This window comes from Chanodichthys erythropterus, chromosome 2 (assembly GCF_024489055.1).
Source record: "Chanodichthys erythropterus isolate Z2021 chromosome 2, ASM2448905v1, whole genome shotgun sequence".
Classification (NCBI taxonomy): Eukaryota; Metazoa; Chordata; class Actinopteri; order Cypriniformes; family Xenocyprididae; genus Chanodichthys; species Chanodichthys erythropterus.
The window spans coordinates 19,165,999-19,181,444 of record NC_090222.1 but is presented as its reverse complement, the minus strand read 5'-3'; the positions used below and the strand labels follow the sequence as shown (position 1 = coordinate 19,181,444).

The window sequence follows — 15,446 nt, the reverse complement described above, 5'->3', positions numbered from 1 at the left end:
CCTCACTACTAAATATTCCACGGTCAACTGTTAGTGGTATCATAACAAAGTGGAAGTAATTGGATACAACAGCAACTCAGTCACAAAGTGGTTGGCCACGTAAAATCACAGAGCGGGGTCAGCGCATGCTGAGGCGCACAGTGTGCAGAAGACGCCAACTTTCTGCAGAGTCAATAGCTACAGACCTCCAAACTTCGTGTGGCCTTCAGTTTAGCTCAAGAACAGTGTGTAGAGAGCTTCATGGAATGGGTTTCCATGGCCGAGCAGCTGCATCCAAGCCTTATGTCACCAAGTGCAATGCAAAGCGTCGGATGCAGTGTAAAGCACGCCACCACTAGACTCTAGAGCAGTGGAGACGTGTTCTCTGGAGACTTGAGTGATGAATCACACGTATCATAATGCTTCAGCATACCAAGACATTTTGGAAAATTTCATGCTTCCAACTTTGTGGGAACAGTTTGGGGATGGCCCCATCCTGTTCCTGGCCTGACCTCAACCTGATAGAACATCTTTGGGATGAATTAGAGCGAAGACTGCGAGCCAGGCCTTCTCGCCAACATCACTGACCTCACAAATGCACTTCTAGAAGAATGGTCAAAAATTCCCATAACACACTCCTAAACCTTGTGGAAAGCTTTCCCAGAAGAGTTGAAGCTCTTATAGCTGCAAAGGGTGGGCCAACTCCATATTAAACCCTACGGATTAAGAATGGGATGTCATTAAAGTTTATGTATATATATATAATGTCAATATATATAGTTCTGTCATAAAACTCTAGATGGTGCAGGCTGATGGGTCTTAAAGGGATAGTTCACCCAAAAATGAAAATTCTATCATCATTTACTCACCCTCAAGTTGTTCCAAATCTGTATAATTTTCTTTGTTCTGTTGAACACAATCAAACACAAAGATATTTTGAAGAAAGTTTGTAACCAGGCCACTTTGGGGGACCCTTGACTTCCGTAGTAGGAAAAAACTACTATGGAAGTCAATGGTGCCCCAAAACTGTTCAGTTTAAAACATTCTTCAAAATATCTTCCTTTGTGTTCAACTGAACAAAGAAAATTATACAGATTTGGAACAACTTGAGGGTGAGTAAATGATGATAGAATTTTCATTTTTGGGTGAACTATCCCTTAAACGCAAGCTGATGATAATTACAGTCTTAACTACTGGCACAAGCTGATTGGTTCATGTCACATCTGCAGCCAGTGAGCTTGATGCTCACACATTTAAATGGCTGGTTACATTCACTATAGCAGTTTGCAGCAGGCTTCCGAGTTCCTCTAAAACCCTTCACCTTCCCCAGCTCCACCTGTATAGATCTGCTATGGGTTATTGATATATGCTATTTGTGCAGCAGCATTACGTCTTACTCGCAGCAGCGTGTCGGCATATGTATTGGCAATAGTTCCTGTACTTGCTCTGCAGCAGAAGCAATAATCAGCAGCAGTAATAATCTACAACAACTGCAATAATCTACAGCAGCAGCAATTCAGCAGCAGCGTAGCAGATCTATTCCACCAAGACCAAATACATTAACATTGTCATTTCCATTACCATGCAAAAGATCTTCGGAGAGTTGTCATGATTTTGTGTGTTCATGTAGTGTAGATGACAGAGTCCACACTGAATATCGGTGATTCCTAATTTAAATTAATCTTTGAAATGAACAGAAAGTTTTAAGGTTTTGAAAATGTTGAAAACAATATGACATTAAATGGATAGGAAATTTTCAATATTCTGCACATTACTGTTCCACTTTATATTAAGTTTCTTTTACTATTATGCACATTCAACATTCAAATAATTGTCTTTACATTGTACTTATATTTAAAAATACCGGCATGTAATTACAGCATTCTGTAATTACATAATTACACTGCTGATCCGACTCCTACCCCTTACCCTACCCTTAAACCTTTTCCAATTCAACATTGTACAATTACATTTTTTTACAATTACAAGTACATACAAGTTTAAAGCACCTAATATAAAGTGTGACCTCTGTCAATTGATCATGTTACAAATCTTTGTACAGACAGTCAGATGTTCTGGCATTTATTGAAGAACAATAAATGCAATACATTTTTCTATTCAGTGGCGGAAACAAGCTTCCATAAAGCTCAGCAAATTACCCTTTTCTTTTCCTTTTGTAGCCAAGCATCAGTAAATCTGTGTCTGATCCTGAGCTCATGCACCATGAGACACAGAAAGAGGAGCCCATGACAGTAAGAGGCCATTTCTCTCACTCTCTCTATTCCTCTAATCCTTTGTGGCATTTAGGATGGTAAATCATACATATTTGATGCCATATTCATTTTCCATGCATTATTCAGGCTTATTGCTCACAGATCATAATCATCTCTATTATAGAAACACATGTGCTATGATTCTAATCACAACACTGCAATCTTCTACTCTGACAGGATCTCTCAGCATACTATGATGACAAGGATCATCATGAGCCATCCTGGGAGGACAAACAGACTCCTTACCATGATGACAGAGATGAAGAAGCGATGATGGGAGACAATGGCATATATTACATCACTTCCTCTTCCACTAGAGGGAGCAGTTTCATGTCACCAGCTGTGATAGTGTAGGGATCATACCGTGCCGGAGGATTTTATACTGTAACCTGAACACTAATGTAGCTACTGTTATATACTGTAATATGTATGCTTGTAAGGAATGTTTTCTTCAGTGCCCAAAGACATCAATGTGAGAATGAAGACGTCATCGATTATATATGCGCAAATAGATGCAGTTGAGAGCATGCACAATTATTTGTCCTTCTGTGTCTGATTAAGGATTGTGCCATTTTTTTATTGACTATGAATGTGTAATATTGCAGCCTTAAGGACGTTAGCTAATGATCAACATACATTATTGAAACATTATTATTATGGGTTGGCCTATTATTATTATTCTGTATTTTCCTTTTCTGTTGTTAACCTTTTTCTTTTACTTTGTGCCTTACAATATTGTATGGATTTCTTATTTTAGTAAATTGCATTAGATTTCTAATCATTTGCTCCCTCCTGACTTTTAGGTTAGGCTATATAATTGCATTGATTTTTTTTAATTATTATTTTAATTTGCTCCTTTAGAATATTAATATTTGTTACATTATTTTCCAGTGTACTGCTATGATTGTTAAGGCTCAATAAACGGGGTGATATGCTTTCCAGGTATTGTATGTATGTTTTATATCATCAACATGCGTGAATGGATGAGTCTTAAAAATGTGTGTACCATGGAAATATGGAAATCTGACATTTTGTACAAAGGAGTTCATAAGCTTATTGAAATTAAAGTATGACATTTTTCAGTTACTTTTAAAGAACTATCATTCAAAAATGGTAATTTTCACTTGAATATTTTTATTTTGGTTTTTAAGCTACAATATGTAGCCTAAATGTTTCGCCGCTAGAGGTCACCTATTCAAAACAAATGCGTAGCTTGATAACGCCGAGTTTGAGTGCGGAATCTTGGGAAATGACGTCTTTGCCTCACAGCCTGTGGAAAAGAATCAAGACGGCACTCAAGCAGAAATCATATGAGATTATTAACATTATTGTAGTATGAAGCAGAGCAGGCCCAGGTGATGTTAGCTGAACGAGGCCGCTGGAGAGATTGCTAATGAGGGACGAACGCGACACGCCTCACGAGCAGCAGAACTTTTATTATGCTGCAGTCGCCGCTTCTGCTTCTTCTGGTCAAGCGTATGAGGTAACAAAGCAGTGTTTATCATATTAGATACATTTGACTGTTGAAAATGATGTTATAAAGTTACTCTTAGCGTTTGCTCGTCGGCTGCTGTGAGACACTTGTTGCAGTCTGCAGTAAGCTAGATCAAATTGATATTAATAAATGCTGGATGGCTTGTGTTGATAAATGGCATGTAATTATTTTTACGTATTGTATGATGGAGAAAATGCTGTAATAGCTACTTGACAAAATATTTTTTTTCTCTGAGGCATGGTAAAAGCATGGTACTCTCGAAAAATCAAGAAAACTAGATTTAAGCAATAAGACTAAACGTGTTGAGCTAAATTCGTTTTCTGTCTAAATGTATCAAAACAGATTTTCCTTTGTCTAAATATATTAAAGCGTCTTTGGTGTTTCCATGGTTTCTAGAAGGTAAAATCGAGGGTAACGCAGATATGACGCCATTGACAGGCGACTCCTCACACGCCCCGTATCCTTGGTTAAAATCGCGATTTTCTCACGATTTACAAATACACTAACTTACCAGTTAAAAGTTTGGAAACATTACTACTTTTAGTTTTTGAATGAAGTCTCTCTTATGCTCATTAAGGCTGCATATATTTCATACCCTGTGTCTCAATCAGCTCCCTAGTTCAGTAGTCAGGGCACCAGGGAGTCGGCCATTTTAAGGGCTGTCTCAATCGCAGAATCCTTCCAAGGCACTGAAACGTTCGCTCCCTTAAAAGTCCCACGATGCACCGTGAAAACCAGGGAGCATCGATGCTCACTATGCTCCTTTCTTTTACTGTCTATGTATGCTCCCTTAACGGAAGTTCTGAAGCGCGAAACTTGAATCACGTGAGCCAACTCACTACACGGCTCTGCACATAACGATACGCGATAGATGTTTTTAAAAATACAAACCGTTATTTTATTACATTTCAGCATAAACATACATCGCTAGACAGGTAATGAACATAATCTAGCTAACATTTATAATTTATTCACGGCTGAAATGTTGCACGTATATGTAATAAGTAAATAATTAATCATAATGTACTTGAAAATACATTACAAGTAACAGTTAATGTCAGAAAATATCAGCTCTGTTGTTGTTCATAAATACCAGTAGTGATGTTGTACAATGAGGACGTTGTCACGTCGCCGGAAATAGAGTCATAAGTGTCCCAATGTGTGAACGGTGTGTATATTGTTACAAAAGATTTCCATTTTTAATAAATGCTGATATTTTTGTACTTTTTATTCATCTAAGAATCCTGAAAAAGTTATAAAATAAGGTTATAAAATAATAGCCTATTAAGCAGCACAACTGTTTCCAACATTGATAATAAATCAGCATATTAGAATGATTTCTGAAGGTCACACTGAAGACTGCAGTAATGATGCTGACAATTCAGCTTTGCATCACAGAAATAAATTATATTTTAAAGTATATTAAAATAGAAAACCATAATTTTAAATTGTAATAATATTTCACAATATTCTCGTTTTTTCTGTATTTATTATGAAATAAATGCAGCCCTAATGAGCATAAGAGACTTCATTCAAAATCATTAAAAATAGTAATGTTTCCAAACTTTTGACTGGTAGTGTAGTTGGAAACATTTAGAATATTGTAAGCACATAAACTAAATATATAACACTGGCCTAGTGGTTTTTGGATATTTTACTGCAAAAAAATCTTACGTATTGTAGCTTTAACACTAGAACTACCAAGGCAGTCATTTTGACCGTTTTAAAGATTTGCAATGTAATAACTTTGTTGAAATAAAACCCATATAACTACAGTTCCATGACTTTTCTTAAATTAATGTAAATTTTATTTTAACATTGTTATTTTATTAAAATTACAAAACACAAAAGAGTTCTGAGTATTTCTACCTTGAATGGCCATAGCGGTCAATTTGACCGCACATATTACAGGCGTTGTATCTCCTCAGCGCTTTTTCCCGCCGTTAAAGATGTGCGTAGCTGTTGCCTAGCAACCTTTCTCTGGCAGTTTTGTATGCTTTTGCTAAGCTAAAACTTAGCTTTACCGTCAAAGTGGCAACAATAAAGAAAATGACTGTCACTGAGGTTTTATCCTTGCTTGAGAACATTGATGATGCAGAGTCTGATGGAGGAGCAGAGAGCGATGTCTCTTGGTCTCTTGACAGTTCGTCTGACACTGATTCTGAGGTTCTGAGTCCTAATATAACAGAACTATTTATTCATTCTAGATTTCATTAGAGGCTGCATAAAATTGTTTCCGATTCATGTGGTCCAAACATTTCCGATGATGCTAAAGCATTGTAAAGTCAAAATGTATTGAATAAAGACAGATGTAATCATTTCCAAAATTCACAATATGTTTTTATCTAACGAAATATTCTGCCTCATTTTATATTTGTTGACATTTTGACTTTCAAAAACAACATTTTAACTGCGGTGAAAAACTTTGATCTCCAGCTTGCCGGATGCAAATTGCGGAAAGCAAATTGCGGCATGCACTTTTGTGGGAGGTCTAGTAGCTCTTACACAATAATATCATGAACATATTATATTATGTATGCTTAAATTACCCCACATTTTTCATAAAACATGACCATAGAAGCTTTGAAGTAAATATAACATGACAAAAATGACATTCACTGCTGTCTGGTATGAACAGTCAAAATGACCGCTATTGGCAGTTCTAGTAGTTATAGAATTCCGGTAGTGCTAGTGTTAAGGCCTTTACTACCATATTTAGGCCTATAGTAGGCATTCTGTCACAGCCTGGATAAATACAATCTCATTTTATGTTCCATAAGTATATAAACGAACAGCCAAAACAATAACAACAATATACTTACTATAATGCACAAAAACACAAGAATATATTCACCGTGTTTAATGATTAGACACTGCGACGGTGGTTTGTTCAAATCACACCGCTGGGGGGCGCGCGCTCAAAGACAGAAGAGCGCCCGCAGTTCCCGCAGGTCCCCGCAGGTGCTGTTGCATGCTAACCATATTAAACTAACGGGTAAACACTTTTCTACAACATAAATTCATTCAAAACTGTTATCAGATTGTGTACTAATAAAGAACGAGTATCCTGAGATCAGTCAACAATCTTTCTTACAGTCTAAAATCGTAGAAACAGCAGACATGCGCTAATACTAACTAATAGCCTACTAATAGGCTAATAATAGTACATTTTATTTATAATGTGCTTTTTTCACTCAAAACGGTACAACAGTGAGTATAAAATAGAAAAACATGCAACAACAATTAAAATTAAATAAGTAACAAACAAATTAGTAAAAAAATAATAAGAATAGGCCTAATAATAATAACTTAAAATACATGCATAATACATAAATACAAGTCAACTTCTTGAAACTTTCCAGAGTTGGAGCCTTTCTAATTGGGATAGGAACAAACAACTTATGAACAAAAATAATGGCATGATACGTGATTTAGAGTTACTGATAAACTGCAAGTGTAACAGACAATGGGAATTGATTAGCATAGTCAACATAACAGTCAGCTGTTAGGATGTGGTGAAATACTGTATGCTTTTCCATCATCTCCTTTAGCAATGCTTTTTCTGTTCATTTACTGGCAGTAACTGAAGACAGAGCATGTCAGCAGTAGGACTGAAAGGTGTCCAGAGCTGTAGAAACTCCCCGGGGCTCTCACACCCTAGTCCCCCATGGGTGTTCTCACATCCACAAACACCCCAAGAAGAACACAAATAATTAAAGATTAAATTAATTAAAGATGCGAGGCCGGGGCAAGCTGTCACTCACATGAGATCTCACCAATAGAAACTATAATGATCCAATTAATTCCCGATGGACAAAATCAAGTCCTGCCCTACATTTTTTCTGGTTCAAGAAGCCATTTCACTTGGATATATGTCACAGAAGGGAAGAAAAAACTAAACTTCCTTTTCATGCCGACTTTGTTACATACAAAGTGTATACAGTGGGGTCCAAAAGACCACTAGTGAAAATGCTTTTATTTTTCTAATTTAATAAAATGTGTTGTATTACAAATTATATTATTAGAATAACATATTAGTAAAAGGTTTAATTGAAAACTTAAGATCTCTGAGGACTTATGGACCCCATTTTATCTTTTCTTCTTCTTATCTCTCCTGACATAAAGTCTCATGCCCTACCTTGCTGCAAGATACCGCTGATGAACTCGACATCCCCAAATAATCCAAAATGTTCCCGCAGAGGCCCTGGTTGTGGGTTGCCCAGGGACAGCTGTTGCTAGGCAACAAATGACATCACCACAGCAACAATTCTCAGCCTCATCAGAAGACAGACAGAAAGTATGAGAGAAATAGAGAGAAGGACAAAGTGTCTGGCTCTGAACTGTGTGGTTGGTTGGTATGTCATTAATTTGACAGCTGTGGTCTGGATTTAGAGCTGCCCTCGGAACGAAAAATGGGCTTATTATTGAGAAACTGACAAAGAACAGCCTTCGAATTAAACAGACATGAACATTTCTTCAAATATGGGCACTTTTAGTCATGTAAAACACATCAGATTTTCAATATATATATATATATATATATATATATATACACACACATATACATATATATAAAATTTGCTATAGCTAATTTTATTGCAATTAATATATATCAGAAAAACATATAAATAATATTTTTACACTTTTTTGCAAAAGTTGACATTGGATTTTATTTGAATCGGAAAGGATACAATAACAATACTGTGTTCACAAGTGAAATTTAGGTCATAAGGAGACTTATATTTTTTTATAAGCTTTTATATTTAAAAGCTGAATAAATAAGCTTTCCATTAATGTATGGTTTATTAAGACATTTGGCCGAGATACAGCTCTTTGAAAATATGGAATCTGAGGCAAAAAAATCTAAATATTGATAAAATCGCCTTTAAAGTTGTCCAAATGAAGTCTTTAGCAACGTATATTTCTTACAAAAATGTTTTGATATTTACGGTAGGAAATTAACATATCTTCATGGAACATATTCTTTACTTAATATCCTAATGGCATAAAAGAAAAATCGATAATTTTGACCCATACAATGTATTGTTGGCTATTGCTACAAATATCAAGGGTCCAGGGTCACATATATTTTGTAGATATCTCACCTCAAACATGATTTTCACTGACACTGTTGTTTCACTTAAAAAAAAAAAAAAAAAAAAAATATATATATATATATATATATATATATTATTATCTATTATTACTATTAATTAACATTATTAGTGGCAACAAAACTGTTTGTTCTCACAACTGTGGGAACTGTGGGGTATAATAATTTATATAATATTTATAGTTTATATTTTTTTCATTTCCATAATTTTCACAAAATATTGAATTGGATTATGTTGAATAATCTTTATAGTGTCATTGTTTTGAAATTGTGGGTCTGGGTAAAATGAAATATATACATGAAAGGTATTTTAAAAGTAGCAAAAATGAAAGATGACACACTGTAAAATGTTTTAATGTGAACTGCATATAATAAAAAAATTAAAATCAACCCCTGGGACATAAATTCATTGATTATGAATAACTTGCGGACACATGATTCCATTTCACACACAATCATTCATTTAGGATCTGTGTGATTGATACAGAAGGCCTCGGGAACATCCTCCACCCCTCGACTAAGCTGTCTAAAAATAAATGAGAAGAGAGGAGGATGAGCAGGCGGAGAAGATGGAAGGATAAAAGAAGGAGGTTAAAGAGGGTGCAGGTGAAGTACACTTTCCTCTGATCCTTCCTCGCTCTCTGCCAATCACAGTCAAATGTGTGCATGTACTTATTAGCATGTGTCTCTTCCTTGCTCATACAGTCTGATGGACAAACTCCACTCCTCCCTTTCTGTCTGTAACCATGTGTCTGACTATGATGAGCATGGCAGCATGTGCACTGTTGTCATGGCTGGTGAGTAAAGGCCGTTTCCATGTAGAGTAGAGGACACTCAACACCATTACTTTCCACAAATACTAACGACACAACTATTGGTTAAAGTCAACATGAAATGACCTTCACAACACATTTTACTTTGTAACGTGATGCATTTTGAAGTGAAACGGGATATTCAAGAAGAAGAAAAAAATGTTGGGCAGGAATTAATTTTATCCACCAGGAATTGATTGGATTGTGAAAAGTGGGCGTAACGTACAACGCAGCCAAACCTTGTTGTCTAAAAGCTATTTGGTCATTAATTAACATTATCCAATAGCCTGCATGGCCTAGGTGATGTCATCAGAAAAGAAAAGATATTTTATATGCATAGCAAGTTATTTGATTATAGATTTGATTATGAAGCTAAAAAGATGTATTCTTTGGGATATCATGCACTGATGAATTCTTCATAGTTATACCGAGTAGCCTATGTGCATTATGAAAGTAAGGTTAATGTGTATGTCGTGTTGACTTTAAACAAAGGACTGATAAAATGTTGTGTAACTACTTTACATTTTTGTTTGGAAATTCAACGATGAGGACTGAACAGCAGTTGGAGTTAACCGAGGCTCCAGGATCGTATTGAAGATTACACCTCGTATTACTAATGCCACACAGTCCAGTGCTAATCTGTCATGATTTGAGAGGGATAAGCTCAGATATGACGTAGAGTGAGCTTTGGAAATCGTCTACAGTGACAGAAATATTTAGGAACTAATTCATATTTGTAAAACCAAACATTGGGGATAATACCAGAAAAAATGAACACAAAAAGTATTTTTGGTTACACTTTATTTTACAGTGCCGTAGTTACATTGTAATTAGCTTAAATAAGTACTGAGTGAGTACTATTAATTAACTACATGTACTTACTATAGAGTTAGGGTTTGGTTTAGTTACTTGTAATTATTAGGGGTGTAACGATTCACTCGTTTTCTCGATGCATCGATTACAAATCCTGACGATGCATATCTTGAAACATGTTTTTTTAATCGTGAATCGTTTATTTCGGTCGATAATCGATGTAAAATGCAAAGAATCGGATTAATCGCGATTCTATAGTGATTCAGTGCTTTCAAACATAAAAACATTAAATTACTACATGCGGAGACGTTGTGCGCCATCATTCGCCCTCACAGCTCTCCTTCACTGACACGCGCGGCTGCACTTTACCGCCTTTCACTGGATTGCGCTCGCGCTCTGTCTGTAGCCCACGTTTGAGCTCTCCTCAGGACGGCCATTTTGTGCAAGGACGGAGAAACACATAATGTAAGTGTCTAAATGCATACGCACAGTTCAATAAATGATAAATTAAACTATAAACTTAATGTCATTAAACTGAATGTGCGAGGAAACTGCTGAAATAACTACACCATGAACAACACTAACATAAGAGCGCGCGGTTTATCAATCAGATGCTCGTTAAAGTTGCGTTCGTTACTATAGCAACAGTAAAAACCCAGCGCGTTTTCTTTCAGAATCACTATAAGGAAAATGTTCCATATAAAGAGAACAAAGATGGCTTTTATAACTATTCCGTGAAGAAAAGTTATTTTAAAATTAGTTGGGAAATTGCTTGATAGTCTCTCCATGTAAGCATTAGTATTTTAAATGTACCTGGAACAGTTTAATAAGGTGTAGCCTTTAACACTATTCTCCACTATATTTAACATGAACTTACTAGGCCAAAAAAATAGTTTTAAAGCCCTTTTAAAGTTTTGGCTTATGTAAATTTCCACAAATGCCAATTTTTATAGGCTGTTAAAATAAAGTTATGGTAGCATCATTGAGAACTAACATTAACTAACATTAAGAATGGACAAAAGGTTTTTTTTGTTTGTTTGTTTGTTTTTGCCCTCTCTGACCTCCTGAAGGCCGCTGTGTAATTCACACCCTGACTAAGACACGTTGAGGGAAGCATTTCAGTATCCCTATAAATGCATATTAAAATGCAGAATCGAATCAAATCACATCGAATTTTAATGTGAATCGTCTCGAATCGAATCGTTCTGAATTTGCAAAAAATGTTCTTGAATCAAATCGAACACCTATGAATCGTGAATCGAATTGAATTGCTGTCTACCCAAAGATTCAAAACCCTAGTAATAATTATGCATAATTTACTGTTATTATTATACATGTAGTAACATGTAACTACGTCACTGTAAAATAAAGTGTTACCATATTTTTGTCAATCAGTACAGTATTTTTGTTGAGTATACATATCTAAATGTCTTACATGTTAGGGGGTAGCTGAGCAATATTACAATATTGTGTGTATTTGTACCCAATTTGTAAATTTGTGCACTGGTTTGATCTATGAGGGTTATTTTTTAGGGGTAGGTTTAGGGGAAAATATATAATAATGATAGAAGTACCAACAAGTGTGTTATTTTTTTAAGCATAAACCTTACTAAGTTTTGTTTAAAACAAGAAAAAACACCATTTGGCATCTAATTCAACATTATTTAGCAGCAACCTCTCTGTATCAAAATTAAGTTTCATAAATACAGAGTCTGCTGTCTGTTCAGTGACACATCACACTTATTGAAATTTTAAGTGTGTGATAAGTTGTATCAAAACAGGCCTCACTATGTATCTGCATGTTATGAACAGAATTGCTCTGCTCCAAAAACTAGCAAGCTTTCTCATTGCATCCTAACAGAAATGAACCTCATAAGTGACTGATTTGGAACGCTCTACATAAAGGCAGCAATTATATATGTCATATTAATAGCGCTCCGTACCCAAGGCACACGAGACTTGCCTTACAATTCATTTGAGGCAGCATGAAAGAAATAATAGTATAGTGAATTGTAATGTAGCAAATGATTCCACAGTATTTAAAGCTACTAAGCTCACTTTACTACATTTGAGGCAACTAGGAGGCTAAGAGGATGATATTCCTCAGTCACGTGACTCTAGACCCCCTATAGCTTTTCTTTGTGTGTGTGAGGAGATTGATTAAGGTGCTTAGTGGACAGGATCTCTTATTCTCTCTGTGTGGACTAAAGTAGAGTAGAGGCCTTTTCTAACACAGAATCATTTACAGAACCTCTCTTTCTCTCTCTCTTTTTGACCTGCCTCATCTATTGTTTCTGGTTCACCTCTGACCCTGAGGCGGGCAGGTTGTTCTGGACTAGAGGAGGAGAAGACGAAAGAGGAGACGGAGGAGGACACCTGGACAGAATGGTGAGAGAGAAAATAGGCGGATATTTTAGGTGGAATATAGGTGATATAGATAGTGAGAACCTTTCACTGTCATTGTCTGGAAAAGAGCAGCAGGAACATTCTGCCTAACATCTTATTCTGTGGTAGAAATAAGTACATAATATGATATAATATAATATAATATAATATAAACAATGCAATACAATAATTTCCCCTTAGCACAATGGCATACAGGATATTAGTCATATTGATTTTTGACAATGTAAGATGGAAGAGCTGACATTGTCCAATCAGAAAGGATTGGGGTTTTGTCCACCTGCTCATGTGAATTCAGCAGCACATGGTTAATTTTAACAGGTGAGATAACCACATAATTAGTCAGCATTCATGAGATCACACTGGATCAGCTTTTGTTCCCTCCCTCGTGCTTTCTGCTCTGCTGAAAAGAGCAGCGCTGCTGGTCACCAGCATATGTTGGGCTTTTGGACGCCAGTGTGCTGGTGTCCCCACCAGGGTTCTTAAAGTTAATTATGGAGGATTATATATTAGGAGATTTATTAGATCCTGGTTCCATTGCCAATTCACTTCATGGTTCTGGTTCCTTTACTGTACTGTAAAACATTATTTTATTATTCATTTTTAGGGAGAATGTACGGAAGAGGATTAGGGCCAAGCAATAATAAAAAATAAAAACATCTCAAGATTAAAGTTGTTCAATTTCGAGAAAAAACTCGTTAAATTTCGAGAGAAAAGTCGAGATAAAATGTTGAGAATAAAGCCATTAAATTACGAGAACAAATTCGTTAAATTATGAGAAAAATGTCGTTAAATTTCGAGAAAAAAGTCGAGATAAATTGTTGAGAATAAAGTCATTAAATTATGAGAAAAAAGTCGTTAAATTACGAGAACAAATTCGTTAAATTATGAGAACAAATTCGTTAAATTATGAGAACAAATTCGTTAAATTATGAGAAAAATGTTAAATTTCGAGAAAAAAGTCGAGATAAAATGTTGAGAATAAAGTCATTAAATTTCAAGAGAAAAGTTGAGATAAAATGTTGAGAATAAAGTCATTAAATTATGAGAACAAATTTGTTAAATTATGAGAACAAATTCGTTAAATTATGAGAAAAATGTTGAATTTCGAGAAAAAAGTCGAGATAAAATGTTGAGAATAAAGTCATTAAATTATGAGAATAAAATCATTAAATTACGAGAAAAAAAGTTGTTAAATTATGAGAACAAATTCGTAACTTAACGAATTTGTTCTTGTAATTTAATGACCTTTTCTCATAATTTAATGACTTTATTCTCAACATTTTATCTCGCCATTTTTCTCGAAATTAAACAAGTTTTTTCTCAAAATTGAACAACTTTAATCTCGAGATGGTTTAATTTTTTTATTATTGCTTGGCCCTAATCCTCTTCCGTAATAATGTATGAAAATGTAATTAAAATAATTCTTATTGTATTAAGTACACTCAGAAGTCATCTGTAAAATTAAGTGATCATTTGAAATTTCAGCTGAACATTATTAACAAATTACCAAAAATGTGTAATTTCAACATTTACTAATACATAATTAAAATCTTTTAAACATTAATGCACTAAAATATTTTTATTAACTGATGTTAACAAAGATTGGTAAATACAGTAACAAATGTATTGCTCATGATTAGTTCATGCTATAATACATCAACTAATGTTTAATAATGAACCTTATTGTAAAGTGTTACCAAAATTGTATACAATTCTTTAAAAAGCTTCCTTTTATTGTACAGTATGTAGCAACTTTGTTATCTCTAGTAAATGGATACTTTAGTTGATCTCAATGTGACAAGCCCTTGTAAAAAAAGTGACACTTGTGACAAAATCAAAATCCAAAATCAAATCATTATTTCCATTAATTAATTAATCTAAAAACACATGGAAATTCATGAAAGTTTAGCTGGCAAAAATGACTTGTTTTAATAAAGCACGATTTTCTAGTTAAGCTAGTTTCATGAATATGCTTGTCAATCAGATTGATCAGATAAATTTGATTGGTGAACAACAGAATGGTTGTGTTGGTCCACTAGCCAAACCAGCATAATCTAGCCTGAACCAGCATGGTTTCATTTGGTCTTCACAAGGGAAAGGAAGCTATCATTGTGAACTATATCCAGATTTAGGACCTGTTTTAATGATGTATTGTGTAATAGAGAATCAATTATAATAGAAGGTGCTTTACAATATTATATGGCAACATTATATAACTGATTATTTAGAATATTTGATACTTTTAGGTCAATGTAAAACTGTCTGTGACAGCTGTACACAACATGGAATATACTTAACTAACTATAATTAAACAAGTCCATTATTGCTTTTACAAAACTGTTACCACATAACTGTCGGGGGTTATGTCTAAGTCTGTTTAGTTACGTTTTGGTTTCCGTTGTGTTCTCTGTCCCTTTTAGACTGAGTTCTGTTTGCTAGTTTGTATCCTTAGTTGCATATTACGTTCACCTGTTGTTCATTATTTGGCTCATTATCTCTGTATATTTAAGCACATGGTTCATGTCCTCTGTTCTTGGTTCGGTCTTGATTATGTT

At 34.9% G+C, this 15,446-nt stretch overlaps 1 protein-coding gene across 1 annotated transcript in view; it reads left to right on the top strand.

The window, feature by feature from the left end:
• Window positions 1-3,290, top strand: part of si:ch73-22o12.1 (nectin-2) — a 93,196-nt gene extending 89,906 nt beyond the window's left edge. Inside the window, exons 9-10 of the mRNA XM_067404026.1 lie at window positions 2,160-2,231; window positions 2,430-3,290. Coding sequence (XP_067260127.1) covers window positions 2,160-2,231; window positions 2,430-2,606 — 249 coding nt within the window. The 3' untranslated portion in view covers window positions 2,607-3,290. The remainder of the gene's footprint in view (window positions 1-2,159; window positions 2,232-2,429) is intronic.
• Window positions 3,291-15,446: the final 12,156 nt, after the last annotated feature.